Consider the following 19,642-nt stretch of genomic DNA (forward strand, 5'->3'; position numbering starts at 1 on the left):
GTTAGTGGATGTAGATTGGCTCATTTCTTTCTTCAACTCCTGTTGTCTTCTTGAGGTGGACACAAAGGCTCAAATGTGGATCTGGTTCCAACATCAGGCCCAGAGGATCCTCCAGTCCTTTGTGTTCCCACTTGACTCATTTCTCCGTTGGACTATTATTGCTTAGTTGATGCGTTGACAAACTCAGGTGTAAAACCACTTCACTGATCAGTGTGAAGCCTGCTCTGAAAACAAACTGAAGGTGTGTGTTTTTCAGCTCTTTTCCATTGGTTTGAACTCAACAGGACAGGTTTGTTCTTTCTAATCCAGGGCTGTCAAACTCATTTGAGTTCAGTTCCACATTCAGCTCAATTTGATCTGCAGTGGGCTGGAGCAGGAAAAGAAGAACACAATAACCTGGAAACAATGACAACTGCAAGTTTTTGGCTTTGTTTAGTGTAAAAAAAAAAACACATTAAATTATGAAAATACTTACTTTTATAAAATATTCAAAAAAAAAAAAAAAAACAACCTGAAAAAACTGAAATTTAAATTAAAAAACATAAGAAACTTTAGTGCAATTTTCATAATATTCTTCCTCCACTTCTCATTAGTCCATGTGCATTCTGGATCAGATCTACAAAGACACTAAACACTGAGGAACAGGAAGAAAAGAGTTCAAATTGGGCTGAATTGTCTTTAGACATTTCAGGTTGTTCATATTTGTTCAGATAATTCACATTTTATTGTTACAGGACAGTTTGTAAATGTAAATATTTTCATAATTTAATGTTATTTTTGGCACTAAAACAAAGAACAAAATTGAAGTTGTTCATTCTAGATTTTTTTGGCTTAATTAAAACAACAATTAAACACTTCAGCATTCTGTTTATTTAATTTCAAACAGAATACTGAGTGAAATCAAATCAATGTAATCAGGGAGTTTTTAATCGAAAAGCCCTTCCTGCTAAACTGCTTTTTTTAATCAAGCAGGCTATCATCACATGACATTTGAAAAGAGTCCAGAATGCCCACCTTCTTCCCCATTTCTCATCTTGCACAGTTTGTGGTTGGCTAAAGTAAGGAAACATTATGTTTTCACTGGGCTAGTACACTCTAAAAAATAACTCAGGGCCTTAGTAAATATCACAATACTATCTTAATAAAATCTGTGAAAATCACTTAAGTTCTTATTTGAGTTGGACGCACCAAAATAAATGCTTAAAAATCCAACAGTTAATTTTGTCTTATATTTACATCTATTATTTACGTTCATTTCACAAAAAGAAATAAGTATTTGAGTAACAAATTATTTTTAAGATATCCACTTATACCCATCAGTTTTAAGAACTTTATTACTCATTCTAACTCAATAGTCTTCATCTCCAACAACAACTTAAAAAAAGGGAGTAAGTTTCATTACATAGAACATCATGATGTGAGCCATTGACATATTATGGCATGTTTGCTGCATTGCATTGTGGGTATTGGGCATGTTGCTTGTTTATGTGTTGTTTTTCTGTGCAGGGGTTCAGCAGGGTTGTGGTGTTGGTGTGAATTTAGTGTTAATATGTGTATGGTAATGTTTATTGGCCTTTTTGTGATTGTTTTGTATTTTTGTTGAGTTGCACCATGAGTGAAAGCCATAGGCTGAACAATGCCTTTACAGTTCATCTACATTTGTTATACACTCAATCAGTGAATGTAACTGATTTCACAGCTTTCAAATTTACTCAATAAATGTAAGTGTACATACATTTCTATCATTAAACTGAGTAGCGCATAATTAAATTTCTTAGAGTGCAGTCATTCCTAAGATAAAAGAATGTTTAGACCTAATTACTTGCTTTGAATTCAAATTAATGCACTGATCAATGTATGTGATTATTGCTCAATTATACATCATTGAAATGTAACGTTAAAGAATTTTTTATTACAACTATTTACACATTAAGAAGTTTATTTTTTGTATCAAATCAATATTTTTGTTTAGTTTTCAATTAATTCCATTTTGTTTAGCATTTGGATCTACTCATTAAGTGGATAACTATTAAGTAATTAATATTAATTAATAATAAGTACAATTCGTAGATCTAAACATTTTCATGATGGAATTTTCCTTTTTTCCCTCTAAATGTCTTCTCCAGTTCTTTCTCTTCTTTGACTGGTGCGGCCCACTTTAGATCAGATCAGGTTGGATGTGGCCCCTGAACTCAAATGAGTGGGACAGCCCTGCTCTAGCCCAAGGTTCCAATAGTTTGGGCTTTTTCATTCTACTTTAGTTTGATTTAGTTTGTACTTTTTGTGTCTACTTCAGTTGGTTTGAATTGGTTTTTAGAGCAGGTTTGCTAGTTTCTGTTAGTTTTTGTTTTGGTCTAAATGCTTAGTTGTAGTTTAGTTTGAGTTTGTTCATATTTTGGATTTTTGTGGTGGTCGTATTCAAATAAATCCCAGACAGGACTCTGCTGCTTTCTCCCAACTTTAGTCTCCATGTTTCCAGATAGAGTGGGAACGAGAAGACGACTCTAAACGACTAGTGACGACAAATGACGGACCGTCAAGTGTCGTACGGTGACAGCAGCTAAAACTGCTCCAGCCAAATCAACTGATTTCAGATCAATCCAACGTTGACAAAGACGAAAACGAAGGGAATTTTATCCAGAATTTTTATCCGTTTTAGTTAGTTTTGTAAACACACAATACAGTTTCAGTTAGTTATGTTTTTTTTATTTTAATTCTAGTTTTTATTTATTTCAGTTCAATAAAATGTTTTTTCAATTCTAGTTTTGGTCATTTCGTTAGTTTTCCTTAACGATAAAAACCTTGCTCTAGCCGCCCAGAATTTGTATCACTCCTCTAAGAATTTCCTCTTTACAGTCTCCCTATATTTATTCTTTGTGTTCTTTTACTTTTGCATAAATGTGTAATGTTTAAAGAACCCAGAGGTATTGAAAACTGTGATTGTCTTTATTTTAAGTGAGAAATACCAAAACTGTAAGCACTCACTTCATATGTTTTTGACTTTTTTTGTTTGTTTGACATGTATAAAATAAGAAAAACTAAAAGGACTGTAATGGATATCATATGTATGAATGTTAATGCACAGATATCTTGCTCCATGTCCAATAAAAACAAAATAAAATAAAACAAAGAGAAAAATGTGGAGTTGTCATTATTTCTCTGTTATTCTGATGGTATTGAATTGGTCTGAATGTGGAACCTGAACTAAAAGGATTGTTTATATCTTCAGTGTCATTTTTGCATTTCACTAATTCCTCCCCAGGGCCGGACTGGACCCTTTGGTGGGCCAGACTTGGCCCCTGAGCCACATGTTTGACACCTGTGCTGTAAAGTTTGCAGTAAAAACTGTGTCTTTGAGGAAACAGTGTTTTGTGCAGCAGTGACTGTCATTCCATGGATTCACAGGTTGAAGTCATTCTGTTCAATCATTTCCTAAATGTGTTGAGTTGTTTTCAGTCTTTGATAAACAGCTGATCTTTGTTGTTGTTTTTCTTGGGAACAGTTGGAGGTCTGTTCCCAAACGTGTGATGCTCATTCTCTGGGCTGAAGCAGTGCTTGATCTTTTCTAGTTGATTTTCTTTGGGTCTCTTTCTAAATGTGTTGTGTCTGAGTCTTCCTTCATGGACACTTCAGCAGCTGAACGAGTGAAAAGCTGAACACAAGAGGGCGCCGTCATCCTGTTCAAACACATCCACTCAGTCTGTGCATTTTGGAATCCAGTTTGTCTGCTCGCTCCCAGAAAAACACACCACCACAGGAATGTGTTTGTGGAGCTTTAAACCAGTGAAGAGTGAAAGGACTGAAGAGACCAAAGGATTAGAACAGGGCTGTCAAACATGCGGCCCGGGGGCCAAATGTGGCCCGCCAAAGGGTCCAGTTCAGCCCCTGGGATGGTTTTGACAAGTGCAAAAAATCCACAGTCTTGAATTGAACTAAGCAAAAAAAAAAAAAAAGACCTTGAATTAAGGAAAAAATGTTGAATTAAGCTAAAAAAAAAAAAAAAAAAAATCTTCAGTTAAGCCAAAAAAATCTTCAATTAAGTAAAAAAGTCTTCAATTGAACAAAAAAATCTCAAATTTTGCAAAAAATCTTGAATTAAGCAAAAAAACTTCAATTGAGTAAAAATGAATCTTGAATTAAGCCAAAAAAAAAAGCTTGAATTAAGTAAAAAAGCTTGAATTAAGCCAAAAAAAATAAAAAAATTAAAAATCTTGAATTAAGCAAAAAAAAAAAAATCTTCAATGAAGTAAAACAAATCTCAAATTTAACAAAAAATGTTGAATTAAGCAAAAAAAAAAATCAATTAAGTAAAAATAAATCTATAATTAAGCAAAAAAAAAAAAAGAAAGAAAAAATAAAGCTCTAATTAAGGAAAAAATTTTGAATTAAGCCAAAAAAAAAAAAAAAATCTTCAATTAAGCCAAAAAAAAAAAATCTTCAATTCAGTAAAAAACTTTTCAATTAAAAAAAATTCCAATTTAGCAAAAAATCTTGAATTAAGCAAAAAAAAAACCAAAAAAATTTCAATTGAGTAAAAATGCATCTTCAATTAAGCAACAACAACAACAAAAAACTTCAGTTAAGTAAAAAAAAAAATCTTGAATTAAGCCAAAAAAATCTAGAATTAACAATTTCAATTTTGTTCTTTGTTTCAGTGCCAAAAATAACATTAAATTATGAAAATATTTACATTTACAAACTATCCTGTAACAATAAAATGTGAATTATCTGAACAAATATGAACAACCTGAAATGTCTAAAGACAATTCAGCCCAATTTGAACTCTTTTCTTCCTGTTCCTCAGTGTTTAGTGTCTTTGTAGATCTGATCCAGAATGCACATGGACTAATGAGAAGTGGAGGAAGAAGATTATTAAAATTGCACTAAAGTTTCTTATGTTTTTTAATTTAAATTTCAGTTTTTTCAGGGTTTTTTTTTTTTTTAATAGTTTATAAAAGTAAGTATTTTCATAATTTAATGCATTTTTTTTTACACTGAAACAAAGCCAAAAATGTGGAGTTGTCATTGTTTCCAGGTTATTGTGTTCTTCTTTTCCTGGTCCAGCCCACTGCAGATCAAATTGAGCTGAATGTGGAACTGAACTCAAATGAGTTTGACAGCCCTGGATTAGAAAGAACAAACCTGTCCTGTTGAGTTCAAACCAATGGAAAAGAGCTGAAAAACACACACCTTCAGTTTGTTTTCAGAGCAGGCTTCACACTGATCAGTGAAGTGGTTTTACACCTGAGTTTGTCAACGCATCAACTAAGCAATAATAGTCCAACGGAGAAATGAGTCAAGTGGGAACACAAAGGACTGGAGGATCCTCTGGGCCTGATGTTGGAACCAGATCCACATTTGAGCCTTTGTGTCCACCTCAAGAAGACAACAGGAGTTGAAGAAAGAAATGAGCCAATCAACATCCACTAACATGTCAGCTGACGGATCAGAGCTCCTCCCACCGCAGCCGTCCACTCCTGACGTCTTTCCAGGTGAGACTCAGATGGATCCAGGAAACAGCTGAGTGTGACGAACACAAACCCTTTAGTGTTGGACGTCCACAGGTGAGTTTGATCTGGGACTCTGGGAATCCAATCAGGACGCTTTGATCTGAGTCTGTGACAATGAACTGATCTGGAAACACTTGACACATGTTTGGGATGTTTACACCAGTTTGGATTCATCAAGACTGGACTGTGACGACTGTTGACCTTTGACCTTTGACGCTCACACTTTAGTCAATTATTGATGAACTAGAATGGGATCAGGTGATAAAGAGCTGCTGTTTAGGTCAAAGAAACCAACGTCAGCGTCTTTCTGACCTTCCTCAGTCGTCGTCTACAGATTCAAGTCAGACACAACAGGACACGACACTCTCAAAAACAGAGGTACCAGATCAGAACATTTATGGACCTAGAAGGACATTTTTGAAGACTGTTCTCTCAAAAGTACAATATTGGTCTGTAGGAGGCCAGAATGTCACCTTTAGACGATGAAAAAGGCTCCAAAGTTCTGTCCAGTCCAAATGTGTACTCTAAGGTACCTGCAGCATTCAAACCTGTGTGTAGAGCATGAGAATAGGCTCTAGGCTAGGAGAACTGAACAGGAGGACTAATTAGAGTTCAAACATTAGGCTGAGAGCATTATTTATTACATATCATACTGTCATTACTCTAGATTATATTGAATAATCATTTGTGTTTGAATTTAATAGCCCAATTAGCTCAATGATAATAGCCTAATCATTTCTTTCTCTTATTAGAACCTCTGATTATTGACATAATCTGTGTTTGATCCAGTTTTCATTCACACCTCCATGTCTTGATGTTGTAGTTTGCCTATGCCGTTTTTTTTTTCTCATTTAGTCCACCGGTTCAAACTGTAAACATCATGGCATTATCAACTATAGGAGAGTTTTCTTTCTATGTAAAGTACTTAAGGTACAAAAATGGACCATTTCAAAGGGTACAGAAATGTCTGTGAAAAAAGTACACCCCCACAGACAAGCATTTGGACCCTTTGAAGTACAAGCTGTCAAACCTTCCTGTCAAACCTTTCAAAATAAAAGTAGATTGAGCTGCTGTGTATCATGTAAAGCACAGGTGTCAAACATGCGGCCCGGGGGCCAAATCCGGCCCGCCAAAGGGTCCGATCCGGCCCCTGGGATGAATTTGTGAAATGTAAAAATGACACTGAAGATATTATAAGTCAAGGATGTTCAATTTAAAGTGGGACAGACCAGTCAAATACTTTCAGAATAATCTAGAAAGAATGAAAAAAAGCATTTTTTTCTTTTTGTTTTAGTGTCAAAAGTAGAATTACACAAAAATGTTTCCATTTACAGACTGGCTTTTCACCAAAAATATGAACAACCTGAAATGTCTAAAGAGAAGTATGTAGTATTTGAACAATATTCTGCCTATTATCAAATGTTTGGTGTATTTGTAGATCCACTGTGATCTGTAAGTTGTGATGCACATTTATAAATGATAAACTGAGGTGGAATGTTGTTCAAATTACACGTATTTTTCTTCAGAATTTTCAGCTTGTTCATATTTGTTCATGTTAGGTTCAAGTACGGTTCGTAGATGTAAACATTTGAATGATGGAATTGGACTTTTTCACTGAAAAACACAGAGAAAACTTTGGAGTTGATATTCTTTCTAAGTTCTTCTCCTATTATTGACATTCTTTTACTGGTCCGGCCCACTTTCTTTCATATTGGGCTGAATGTGGAACTGAACTCAAATGAGTTTGACAGCCCTGATGTAAAGGATGAATCAGTGTGGATTCAGGTCTGGACTGATGGTTTGTGTTCTGATGTGGATTCAGCCGAATGGATCAGAGTGAGGACAGAGAGGAGGGAGCCCCTCCCTGGAAGACCACCCACAGACCCCCCACAGGACCTGGACCTGGACCTGGACCTGGACCTGGACCTGGACCTGGACCTGGACCCGAACCTGGACCTGGACCCAGCTGTGTGTCCATGAAGAGTGATGACTCCATGGATCGATACATAGAGTTTAAACCAGGCCGTGTTCCACAGACTGAGTAAGTGAACCTCAGATCTGGTCCAGATCCACCAACAGGGTTTTCAGCTCAGTTAGTTCTAACTTGGCGTTCTATGTCCAAACTAAAGTTAGTCCTGTTGAACCATCGGCGTCACATGGTCTTTTTCTTCAGTCTCTGGTTCAGACACTGGCAGGAGAATCACACTAAACCTGATCAATGAAAACCTGTTGTAGTGGGACCTGGTCCTGGATGATCCTGGATCAGAGTCCAGGGTTGGTTCCTGGTCCATTGAACACCTTTGTATCATATGTTGTGAGTGCAGATGGTGAGGACACACATTGTTAGGACAGAGCTGTTGGTTTCATCCAAATGTGGATGAGATCAACTAAACCCAGTGAGTGTGAAGCTACAAACACACTCACATGTTGACTGTCAGTGGAACCAGCAGGACCAGGACACCTGTCCCACTACAGGGGGTCATGTGACTCATGATGGAGTCCGTGTGGACAGACATAATGTGAGCTCATTGTTGATGTTTGGTCCACAGAGCGGAGCAGCAGAGCTCAGAGGTTCCCAGTGATCCACAGCATCCGACTCAGCCGGACTCCACATGTGAGGTGTGTACTGGTCCAACATCTACTGGTCCATCTGTTCTGTCCAACCAATAATGTCCAACGCTGATGCAGTCCAGTTTATTCATGTGGAACTCTTCAGGAGGTTTTTGTCTTTGATATAAAATGAATGATGTTGATGTAATGTGTCAAACATTTGGACAGAAGGTTCATTAAACCTGAGGATTACGTTGATGAACAGGTTCATGATCACATCAGATACAGATCTGGGCCTGTATTCCTACAGATTCTGAGAATCCTCTCACAGAGCTCCTAACTTCACCTAAAAATTCCTAGCAAAGAGTATTATCTTAGGAGTGATTCCAGAACACTGTCAGAACTCTGAGCAAGGAATGGACACAAACTCCTGTTAGTGAGGAGGTGTGGTCCACCTGCTGATAGGTACGAGTCATCATTTCAAAAGCTGGGATTGGTTGATCCTAAAAGCTAGAAAAAATATATACTTTTGGTGATAATGGGCAAGGGATGGACCCTCAAATGGATAAAGTTAATCATAGAATCTAATCTGATGAAGACTGTGTAATTAAAAATAATATTTCACATAAAAGAAAATATCTGTTAAATGAATAGTAAGCTATACTTAAAAATTATCTGACAAAATGTGTGAAAAAACTCACTTGCATTTGCACAGTATTCACATAGTGATAGTTCTATTTATTTGCTCATATTAATTGGCATGTTGGTAATTTTTGCACTTTCAGCTTTCAACATTTCAACTCAATTTGGTATGAATGAGGGTAAAGTGTCTGAGCTTTGATCAGTGTCTGTGATTACTGAGCGTCCTCAGGAGGTTGTGACCCTGCAGATGGAGGGTTGGGACTAACCCTAACCCTAACCCTAACCCTGCAGATGGAGGGTTGGAACTAACCCTAACCCTAACCCTGCAGATGGAGGGTTGGGACAGACCCAGGTCATCTCTGCTGCACTGGTGCATTTTCCCTGTTGTCAAAAACCTCAGTGTTGGGATGACTTTCATTTGGGTGGTGTTGCACTGTGGCGTTGGGTTAGAGAAGTAAGAGCATCTGGAATGAGATCAACCACAAACAGGATTCCTGGACGATTCACACTGTAAAAAAAATCTGTAATTTAACAGAATTTTCACCATTTATTTTACAGATTTTTCCTGTATTTTTAAGATACAGGAAAATATAAACAAAATGATAAAAATAGACTGATTTTACACGTCAAATGTAAAATAACACAACAAAACTGTAACTGAATAACCATAAAATTTCAGTTTTTTAAAAGAATTTTTTTTCTTTTTTCACTGAAAAATAGTTAAAATACATTTGCCAATGTATTGTAATTTCACAAATATTTCTTTTCTATTTATGAGATTAAACTGATAATTTAAAGTTTAATACTGTAAAAAAAATAAATAAAACAAGATAAAATTACTGACAATTAACCGTAACAGAAGTATTTGTTCTGTCAGTTGAACCAGACTTGTTTGTTAATTGACAAATATCTTGTGTAATTACAGTAGGTTTCACATCAAAACTGTTGAATAAATGTATTTTTGTGAATGTATAACATGTATAAGCACTGATAAACTGTCCAAATACAGTTTTTATCAGTGGATTGGACAACTGAGTCTCATTGAAAATTATTTATATATATATTTATTGGTAATTTGATTGTTTTAATACATGTAAATATACCTTATCAAACATTAAAAAGTCAAAAAAATATGCGAAATCTCAAGTAAAGTTAGGGCAAAAAGCTGTTTTTTAGTTATGGAAAATTAACATATTTTTATGAAATGGTTATTTTCCATTTTTTTGGCACCCCTGCTGCCGGAATACTACCATTTCTTTTTTTTTTTTTTTTTTTTTAAACAGTGCCATCTGTACCGTTTCATTAATTCACTGTCATCCAGGGTTTGCAGAATCTCCCTCCTGCCTCTTCCATTTGGTCCTCTGCTTAGGGAACTCCTCTTCCCCTTAGAAGTCCTCTTCCAGCTCTGAACAGATCTCATCTTAGGAGCTCTCTTAAGGGCTAGGATTCTTTAGGAATAGCTTTTATCTTTACTAGGATCGACTCTTCATTTTTAGGGGAAATTCTAAGAAAACATCATGGTTTTAAGAATTTTCTTAGAATTTGCCACTAGGAGCAACTCTTTGCACTAAGAACCTTTAGGAATACAGGCCCTGGTTGTTGAAGGTGAACATGTTCTTTTGGATCTTTACAGGAAACACAGATGGCAGCACTTGAAGAAAGTCTGTTGAAAATTCTGGAGGATTTGATCGATGACGAGTTTAAAAAGTTCAAGTTTCACTTGGGAAATGAAAAACCACGAATCCCAGTGAGTAAACTGGAGAACGCAGACCGGATAGACACAGTACGTCTGACGGTCCAGACCCACTACACAAATACTCAGAAAGTCACCTTAAGGGTTCTGGAGAAGATGGGCAGGACTGATCTGGTGCAGAAACTTCCAGAAGGCATCCTACGATCTAAAGGTCAGTCATTAATAAGTAAGAGGTTCCATATTTCATTCCGTGTGACACATTAAACAGAAGGACAGTGGTCATGTTGTTTCCATCCGTTCAGACCCAGTAGAATTCTGTGAATATTCAGAGTCTGTCCTGGTAACATTCAGACCCCTCAGAGCATCAGTTTACAGATCAGTTCAATCTGTGAAGGCAGTCGTCATCTGGGTTTGGAGAAGTCAAAAATCTAAGAACTCAACACAGAGTTTAGTCAAACTAAAAAAAAACAGTCAGTTCAAACTGTGGATGAAGCAGAACTGTATTACACAAACATTAAGCTTTATTTATTATTTATTATTATTATTATTATTATTATTATTATTATTATTATTATTATTACTGGATCAAATGGACAGATAATATAAACTAAAACATAATTGGCTGTTCTATCAGAATCCACTCATGTAGTTTTCTCACTTGTTCACAGTCATTCTCACCAATGTGATTTGTGAGGTCTCAGTGACCGTTGACCTTTTTCCACCTCAATGCCAAGTGACCGTTTGGTCCAGATTTAACTGAAGTGTGTCAAAGCCTTCCTTAGATGTGGTCTTTTAAAGGTAACTGTCGACAGACTGACCTTTTCCTGTGGATCTCAAATGAAAGTGAAGCAGCTGTCAGTCTGTTGGAAAGGTTCAACTACAGTCAAAGACACAAGAGACTCTGAAAACACACACAGGTGAACACACCAAGTGAAAGGAGGACACTTTTCACCACAGTCTTCTAGTCCAAGCAGGTCCTCATTCAGTCCCTGGAAACCTCCAGTAGATCAGCTGTTATTCTTTCACTGTGGGATTGGACCGTTTTTCCAGTGGTCATTTTCAGCTCCAGAACAGTTTCCTTCTACGAAACCGGGACCTTAACATATGTTTGGTCTCAGTCATAACACTGTAGTGTCCAAATACGGACATGTGAGAATAACTGAGTCATTCCTATTAAATACAGTTGACTTTCTCATTGAACTACCTAGTGGTATTTGACTAAATGGACATGAATGAACCTGATGGATGACGTCCATGTGTAGAGTTTGAATCAGAGGAAAAACAGTGACTGAAGTCAAATGGATGAAACTGATGAAACTACTGCCGACATGACTGTGAATATTTTTACAGCTGTGTTTGTTGTAGATAAAAGGGTTTAAAGGACATTCCAAAGGAACAAAGATGATATTCAGGATTAAAGATTAATGATGATAGAAAACTACAGAGAGGACAAAGTGTTGTTAATAAAGTGGATTTAGTTTGTTTGAATCATTGATTATTGAAGACATTGAAGGGTTCTTCATGAACAAATACACATGATGAACATACTTGAACAGTTCAACTCTACTGTCCTCCAGGTGAATGTCATGGATATGACAGAAGACACATGAACTATAAACTGATCTAATGAGAGGAAATGAATGATTGGACCTGAATACACACAGAATCTGGAACAGAATGATATGATACTAGAAGTGGGGGTGGGGGGGCTTTTTCAGGAAAAGTTTCAGATTCAACTTTAGCCCTGATTTTCTGATGCTACAAGATGTTCTAAGCACTCCTGTGTAATTTTTTGGAAATTTTCATCCAAACCCCCCACCCCGAAAATTACTTTTTCAACCCTGAAAACATAGGTTTTTTGGCAACTTTCAAACCTTCTTCACTTTTGATGAAGTACAATGTAACAATCTGCTCATCCTGGGCCCGAAATGTTTTTTTGTGAGACATGTCATGTCTTAAGAGTGCTTTGCACTACAAAAGGTGTAGAGTTAAGGTCAAATTATAGGTCAGAGGTCACCCAAACATCACACATCTATTTACCACAAACAACTTCCATTCAATAAGACATATTAAACACAACTATTTACATAATGTATTCTCCATATAGACATGTCAAAAATAACAAATGGTAGTTTCACATGACTTTGACATTTACATGTACAGTATATGTCCTGTTGTGGGCGACACAGTGGTGCAGTGGATAGACCTGGTGCCACACAGACAGAAGGTCCTGGGTTCCATTTCAACACCAGTCCATGGGGGTGGGACCTTCCTGTGTGGAATTTGCATGTTCTCCCCGTGTCTGCGTGGGTTCTCTCCGGGTACTCTGGCTCCTCCCACCATCCAAACACATGCTCTGATAGGTTAACTGGTTAATCTAAATCACCCATAGGTGTGAATGTGACAGTGATTGTTTGTCTCTATATGTTCAGTCTGTGATGAACTGGTCACATGTCCAGGGTGAACCCCGCCTTCACCCATAAGTAGCTGGGATAGGCTTCAAGTGACCTAGTGAAGATAAAGCAGGTTCAGAAAATGAATGAATGAATGACATGTTAGTGATTCCCACCAAAATGTGTGCTAGTGTTTCCCTCCACAATAATGGCAGCAAATTCAAATGGAACGTACATGCTGCAATATTTAGTCTCTAATGTGGCTCTGAAAGGGCCAAAGGCCTTGGGGGATCCCCCCAGGAAACCAGAGGGAAGAGAACTGAGGACAGATCAGATAAATGTCAGAATGGTCTGAATTATTGAAAAACTAGGCATTTTGGTGACCTTTAACCTACAACATGACCTTGACATTAGACTGTTCATAGTACAAAGTACTCTGACCATACAATAAGACACTGACAAGATCATCAAATGTCCCATCATCAACATATTTACACATCGCACTGCACAAGAGAGTGCAGAAGCTGTGAAAGTTGTGATTTTCAGAGTTACAGTAATTTTCAGGGTGTGTGTGTGTGTGTGTGTGTGTGTGTGTGGGGAGGGGACGAAAATTTAAAAAAAAATTACACGGGAGTGTTTAGAACATCTTGTAGCATCAGAAAATCAGGGCTAATGTGGTATTTGATATTACCCCCCCCCCAACACACACACACACAAACACTAGTAGAAATGGGAACACTCCCCTTCCATTTGTGTTTGGAACATCCTCTGAATTGTCTTCTTTGTCTTCACACAGAGAGCATTGACTGGTGTCGGCGAAAACTGAAGGATAAGCTGAAGGAGAAGTTTGAGTGTGTGTTTGAGGGCATCGCTAAAGCAGGAAACCCCAAAACCCTCCTGAACCAGATCTACACAGAGCTCTACATCACAGAGGGAGAGGCTACAGAGGTCAACCAGGACCATGAGGTCAGACAGATTGAAACAGCATCCAGGAACCCACACAGACCACCAACAACCATCACATGTACAGACATCTTTAAAACACCAGCTGACAGACATCAGCCAATCAGAACGGTGCTGACAAAGGGCGTGGCCGGCATCGGGAAAACAGTGTCCACACAGAAGTTCAGTCTGGACTGGGCTGAAGACAAAGCCAACCAGGACATCCACTTCATATTTCCATTCACCTTCAGAGAGCTGAATGTGCTGGAACAGAAGAAGTTCAGCTTGGTGGAACTGGTTCAGCACTTCTTCACTGAAACCAAAGAAGCAGGAATCTGGATCTTTGAAGACCACCAGGTGGTGTTCATCTTAGATGGTCTGGATGAGTGTCGACCTCCTCTGGACTTCAACAACACTCAGATCCTGACTGATGTGACAGAGTCCAGCTCAGTGGATGTGCTGCTGATGAACCTCATCAGGGGGAACCTGCTTCCCTCTGCTCGCCTCTGGATAACCACACGACCTGCAGCAGCCAATCAGATCCCTGAAGCGTTTCATGGCATGGTGACAGAGGTCAGAGGGTTCACTGACCCACAGAAGGAGGAGTACTTCAGGAAGAGGTTCACAGATGAAGAACAGACCAACACAATCATCTCCCACGTCAAGACCTCACGAAGCGTTCACATCATGTGTCACATCCCAATCTTCTGCTGGATCACTGCTACAGTTCTGGAGAATATGTTGAAGAGCACAGAAAGAAGACAACTGCCCAAGACCCTGACTCAGATGTACATCCACTTCCTGGTGGTTCAGGCCAAACTGAAGAACGTCAAGTATGATGGAAGGTCTTGGAAAGATTTACCCTGGAGTCCAGAGACCAGGAAGATGATTGAGTCTCTGGGAAAACTGGCCTTTGAGCAGCTGAAGAAAGGAAACCTGATCTTCTATGAATCCGACCTGACAGAGTGTGGCATCGATATCAGCTCAGCCTCAGTGTACTCAGGAGTGTTCACAGAGGTCTTCAAAGAGGAGAGCGGACTGTACCAGGACCAGGTGTTCTGCTTCATCCATCTGAGTGTCCAGGAGTTTCTGGCTGCTCTTCATGTCCATCAGACCTTCACCAACACTGGAGTCAATCTGCCGTCAGAACAACAAACATCTGTTTGGTCTAAACTATCAAAGGTCAAACCTGTCCAGTTCTACCAGACCGCTGTGGACCAGGCCTTACAGAGTCCAAATGGACACCTGGACCTGTTCCTGCGCTTCCTCCTGGGTCTATCACTGCAGACCAATCAGAGTCTCCTACACGGTCTGGTCAAACCAACAGGAAGCAGCTCAAAGACCAACCAGAAAACTGTAGAGTACATCAAGAAGAAGATCAGTGAGAATGTGTCTGCAGAGAGAAGCATCAACCTGTTCCACTGTCTGAATGAACTGGAGGATGGATCTCTGGTGGATCAGATCCAACAGTACCTGAGATCAGGACGTCTGTCCACAAAAAAACTGTCTCCTGCTCAGTGGTCAGCTCTGGCCTTCATCTTACTGTCATCAGAAAAAGACCTGGATGTGTTTGACCTGAAGGAATACTGTGGTTCAGAGGAGGTTCTTCTGAGGCTGCTGCCAGTGGTCAAAGCCTCCAACAAAGCTCTGTGAGAACAAACAGTTGGATCAAACATCTCAAATATGGATCTATCATTTCAAGCAGATCAATAACTTTATACTCATGCCTTTTGTTTTGTCCAGACTCAGTGGCTGTAACCTGTCAGACAGAAGCTGTGAAGCTCTGTCCTCAGTTCTCAGATCCCAGTCCTGTAGTCTGACACATCTGGATCTAAGCGACAATGACCTGAAGGATTCAGGAGTGAAGATCCTGTCAGATGGACTGAAGAGTCCAGGATGCAGACTGGACACTCTCAGGTCAGGGTTCAACACAGAACACAACACATCATTTCAATGTTTGTCTGCAGTTGTTGGATGGATTGAACTTGTCAGTGGTTGTTTGTGTTGAACTCCAGACCAGTTCTACTGATCTTCAACTGTGTTCAGAGTCTGGAACTCATAGACTTTGCACATTGAAGTCCTGTTGGTGAAGTCCCATGCATTCACAGACTCTGTTCAATGACTCCAACTCCACTCATCTCCATCCTCAGTTGATGGATGTGATGTTTTGTGTTGCAGATTGTCAGGATGTCTGATCACAGAGGAAGGATGTTCTTCTCTGGTCTCAGCCCTCCAGTCCAATCCGTCCCATCTCAGACTGCTAGACCTGAGCTACAACCATCCAGGAGCCTCAGGACAGGAGCTGTGTGCTCTAGTGGAGGATCCACACTGGAGACTGGACACTGTCAGGTATGGACTGAGCTGATGCATCCACAGATAATGGCAGATAGAACAGGTAGAGCTGACAGGAACCATCTGTCAGAGCTGGGATCCATCCTGTATGAAGGTCCAGCCCATGTTCACAGACAAACACACTCAGTCAGTGATTCAGAAGGAACCATTTAGTGGATGTGAACAGAAAAGCTTCAGTGGATCACAGTGATGGAATATCCATGTTTCCAGCTGACCTCTGACCCTCCTCCTCCTTTCAGGTTGGATCCTGCTGGAGTCCGATGGTTGACACCAGGTCTGAGGAAGTGTAAGTGTGATTTGATTAGATGGATTGAAAGCAACCTGAACCCAAACTGGGACCTGGTTCCACATTGTAAACATTTGAGGTGTTCATGAAGACAGTCAGTTTAGTGGAAGGATGAGCTGATAGCTGATTGGTCAGGACTGGTACCACATGGACCCACATACCCTGAGCAGTGAGTCCTCAGGTCCAGTCCCAGACTATTTAGTGCAGATCAGAGCTCTAGTGTCTTTCTGCACATTTACAGTCTGTACTGTCACTGTGGGACAAAGAATGAAATGGACAAACAATAATCCAGGGGCCATTCTCCATCTGAACATGGATGGATTTCATTCTGAACGTCTGTCTGAACCACTGCATCAACACAAAAACCATTAAAGCCACAAAAACAACAACAATTCAAGCAAACACAAAATACTAGCACTCCTAAAACAAAGCAATTCCAGTCTGTGGTTGGGTCCAGTCTCTTCTATTTGGATTCATCAACTCAATCCAACATTTGTCACATCTGTGTTTTTAGTCCATTTCCACATTTCAGTCCTGTGCTGGATCCATTAAACCAGTTGGTTCCAGTGGGCCGTCCTTCACTGGTCCATTTGTGTTGTTTGTTTGTTTCCTGCTGTCAACATGATTGTAAACACACACATTTGATCAGAGCCCTGAAGCTGTTGGGACATGTGAGCCCAGTCCAAACCATGACACAAACATTCAACCTTCATGTTGAACACTGGCTCCATCCTCTAGTTGTCTTCAATGCAGATTCCTGCTCATAAACCTCAGAATGGTTTTGTGTGTCAGCTCCATCCAGCCTCTCTCTGGACTGTTTGGATGATGCTCTGATCAAATCCATGCACACATTTGGACACTTCCACTCACTTGTTCTTTTCAACACTTCCTTTAATGGTTCACATATTGAATTGATCCAAACCTGGGGCTCCAATCCATCATTCGTCCCATTCTTTGTGTTTGTGTCAAGAACTGAAAATCTGTTCAATACCATTTGATTTTCTGTTTGACAAAGAAGGAAAATCCAGTCCTTTAGAAATGTTGAATCTGCTGTTTCTGATCAGGAAAATCCAACAGGGAAATCCAATCCACTGTGTTTTTATTGAACGTCTGTTGGTGAAAATGTGCTCAGAAACAACAGATCTGTCTATAAAACACTGGATTGATCTGTTATTGATCAGTATTGATCAGAGTCAGACTCACACATGATCCATCCATCAATAACAGTTGAATTGAACCCAGTCATGTGATCAGACTGTCAGTCAATCAGCTGATCACTGATCAATAACTGCAGCTGGATTGTGTTTTCTTCTGTCCATCAGATTTCTGTGAACTCACCCTGGATCCAAACACAGCGAACAGAAAACTGAAACTGTCTGAAAACAACAAGAAGGTGGAACGAGTGAAGGAGGGTCAGTCAAATCCTTATCTTCAGGACAGATTTAAGGACTGTGAACAGGTGATGTGTTCAACTGGTCTGACTGGTCGCTGTTACTGGGAGGTCCAGTGGAGTGGATGGGTTGAAATATCAGTGACTTACAGAGGAATCAGAAGGAAAGGAAACAGTAGAGACAGTTGGTTTGGAGGAAATGATCAGTCCTGGAGTCTGTGGTGTTATGGAGGTGGATACAGTGTCTGTCATAAAAACGAATACACACCCCTCCCTCAGTCCTCCTCCTCCTCCTCTGGTACAGTCTCAGTGTATGTGGACTGTCCTGCTGGATCTGTGTCCTTCTACAGAGTCTCCTCTGACAAACTGATCCACCTGCACACCTTCAAAACCACATTCACTGAACCACTGTTTGGAGGATTTACACTGAAGGACACAGGATCCACAGTGTGTTTGTGTGATGTGTAGTTGTGTTGTGTAGTTGTATTGTGTAGTTGTGTAGTGTCCATAAAATGGTTGTGTTCAAATCAGTGTCATTTGAACACAGTTGTGTGTGAGTTGATGCTCTACAAATACACAAACATTTAGAAACACCAAGAACATAAATCAGCCTCAGTTCTTCAACAGTTGTCTTGTTTCTTTGGATGCTTTCTATGTTTATAAAATTAGAAATGAATCCAACCAGTAGTTTGACAGAAGAATTGCTCATGAAGACGACGCCTCCACAATAACTCATCTGTGTGCATTTTTTCCACAGTGAGAGGATTAGGACTGTAGACTGAAAATGACAATTCCAGTAAAGGAGCGCATTTACAGAAGAAAGACAGAATGTTGCATCCAATTCTCTTTTTTCTCCATATATTCTCCCTTTATTTTGTGTCCATGTCCATTTGCATAAACAGCTGTTTCTCAGTGGAATTCCAGTCTTTGAGTCCTAAAGGCTCATGAGTGTCATGTGTGTGAGTCTTCCTTCATGGACACTTCAGCAGCTGAACACAAGAGGGCGCCGTCATCCTGTTCAAACACATCCACTCAGTCTGTGCATTTTCAATCCACATGTCTGTAGATTCCATCCAAAACTCCTGCTGTGTCTGCCACATATGAGGAGGAATTACTGCTGTTAAAGATCACACTCACACATGAGTCCATTTTATGGACTTGGACTTTGAACAAAGAGTGAATTCATGTGAAAATCATCTGTTTTTTCACATGTTGATGCTTTTGTTTGAATAAATGCAGATCAAACTCAATCCTTTACTCATGCAGATTATTGTCCATTTTTCATCCCATGTAAAATGACAAATAAAAGCATCTGAATTGAAGCTTTAGTTTGTGTATTTTCTCAACATTAACAGGACACTTGTCAGTGACTTTTCCTTTTATCAGCTGATATTAAAGGTTTGGAGCCTCAGCCTTTTTTTTCACTCAGATAGTTCAATGCACCACATCTGATGTCCATCATTGTAGCACCTACTGTACTTTTACAGACCCTGGGAACTACCAGTGGACCTGCATTCTTAGAGCGAAGGGTTCTGTTGGGATGGTACGGCACCAGAGCATCTCTGAGATAAGAGGGGCCCATACCATTAATGGTCTTGTATGTGAGGAGGAGGATTTTACATCTAATTCTAAACTCGACTGGAAGCCAGTGAAGGGCTTGGAGCACAGGGGTGATGTGTTCTCTTCTATTTGTTTCTGTTAGTAGTCTCGCTGCTGCGTTCTGAACCAGTTGAAAACTTTTTAGAGAGCTCTTAGGACATGCTACGAGAAGCAGTTACAGTAATCTAATCAAGATGTAACAAACGCATGAACTAATTTTTCTGCATCATTTTTAGATAGAATATTTCTAATTTTGGCTATGTTGTGCAGGTGGAAGAAGGCGGT

General features: G+C 39.3%; 1 protein-coding gene and 1 long non-coding RNA gene across 2 annotated transcripts; both read left to right on the plus strand.

Moving 5' to 3' along the window:
* The first annotated feature begins 5,483 nt into the window (after window positions 1-5,483).
* On the plus strand, window positions 5,484-14,278 carry LOC115430117 (uncharacterized). Its single transcript, XM_030150010.1, has 6 exons — window positions 5,484-5,564; window positions 7,333-7,551; window positions 8,060-8,129; window positions 10,336-10,606; window positions 13,585-13,639; window positions 14,260-14,278. Exons 2-6 carry the CDS (start codon window positions 7,337-7,339, stop codon window positions 14,276-14,278), a joined length of 630 nt encoding a protein of 209 aa, XP_030005870.1. The 5' UTR covers window positions 5,484-5,564; window positions 7,333-7,336.
* Window positions 14,279-16,317: 2,039 nt separating this feature from the next.
* LOC115430689 (uncharacterized) lies at window positions 16,318-18,610 on the plus strand. The gene is made up of 2 exons (XR_003936972.1): window positions 16,318-16,368; window positions 17,691-18,610. It is a non-coding gene; the product is annotated as an uncharacterized LOC115430689 (long non-coding RNA).
* The last annotated feature ends 1,032 nt before the right edge of the window (window positions 18,611-19,642 follow it).

Source organism: Sphaeramia orbicularis, chromosome 12, assembly GCF_902148855.1.
Source record: "Sphaeramia orbicularis chromosome 12, fSphaOr1.1, whole genome shotgun sequence".
NCBI classification, from domain to species: Eukaryota; Metazoa; Chordata; class Actinopteri; order Kurtiformes; family Apogonidae; genus Sphaeramia; species Sphaeramia orbicularis.

What these genes read in the sequence shown, in the direction of transcription:
- LOC115430117 (XM_030150010.1), top strand. Translation starts at nt 7,337, where the DNA reads ATGGATCAGAGTGAGGACAGAGAGGAGGGAGCCCCTCCCTGGAAGACC. An exon ending in AGCCGGACTCCACATGTGAG is followed by an intron (nt 8,130 to 10,335) that starts GTGTGTACTGGT and finishes GGATCTTTACAG; the next exon opens with GAAACACAGATGGCAGCACT. An exon ending in AGGCATCCTACGATCTAAAG is followed by an intron (nt 10,607 to 13,584) that starts GTCAGTCATTAA and finishes GTCTTCACACAG; the next exon opens with AGAGCATTGACTGGTGTCGG.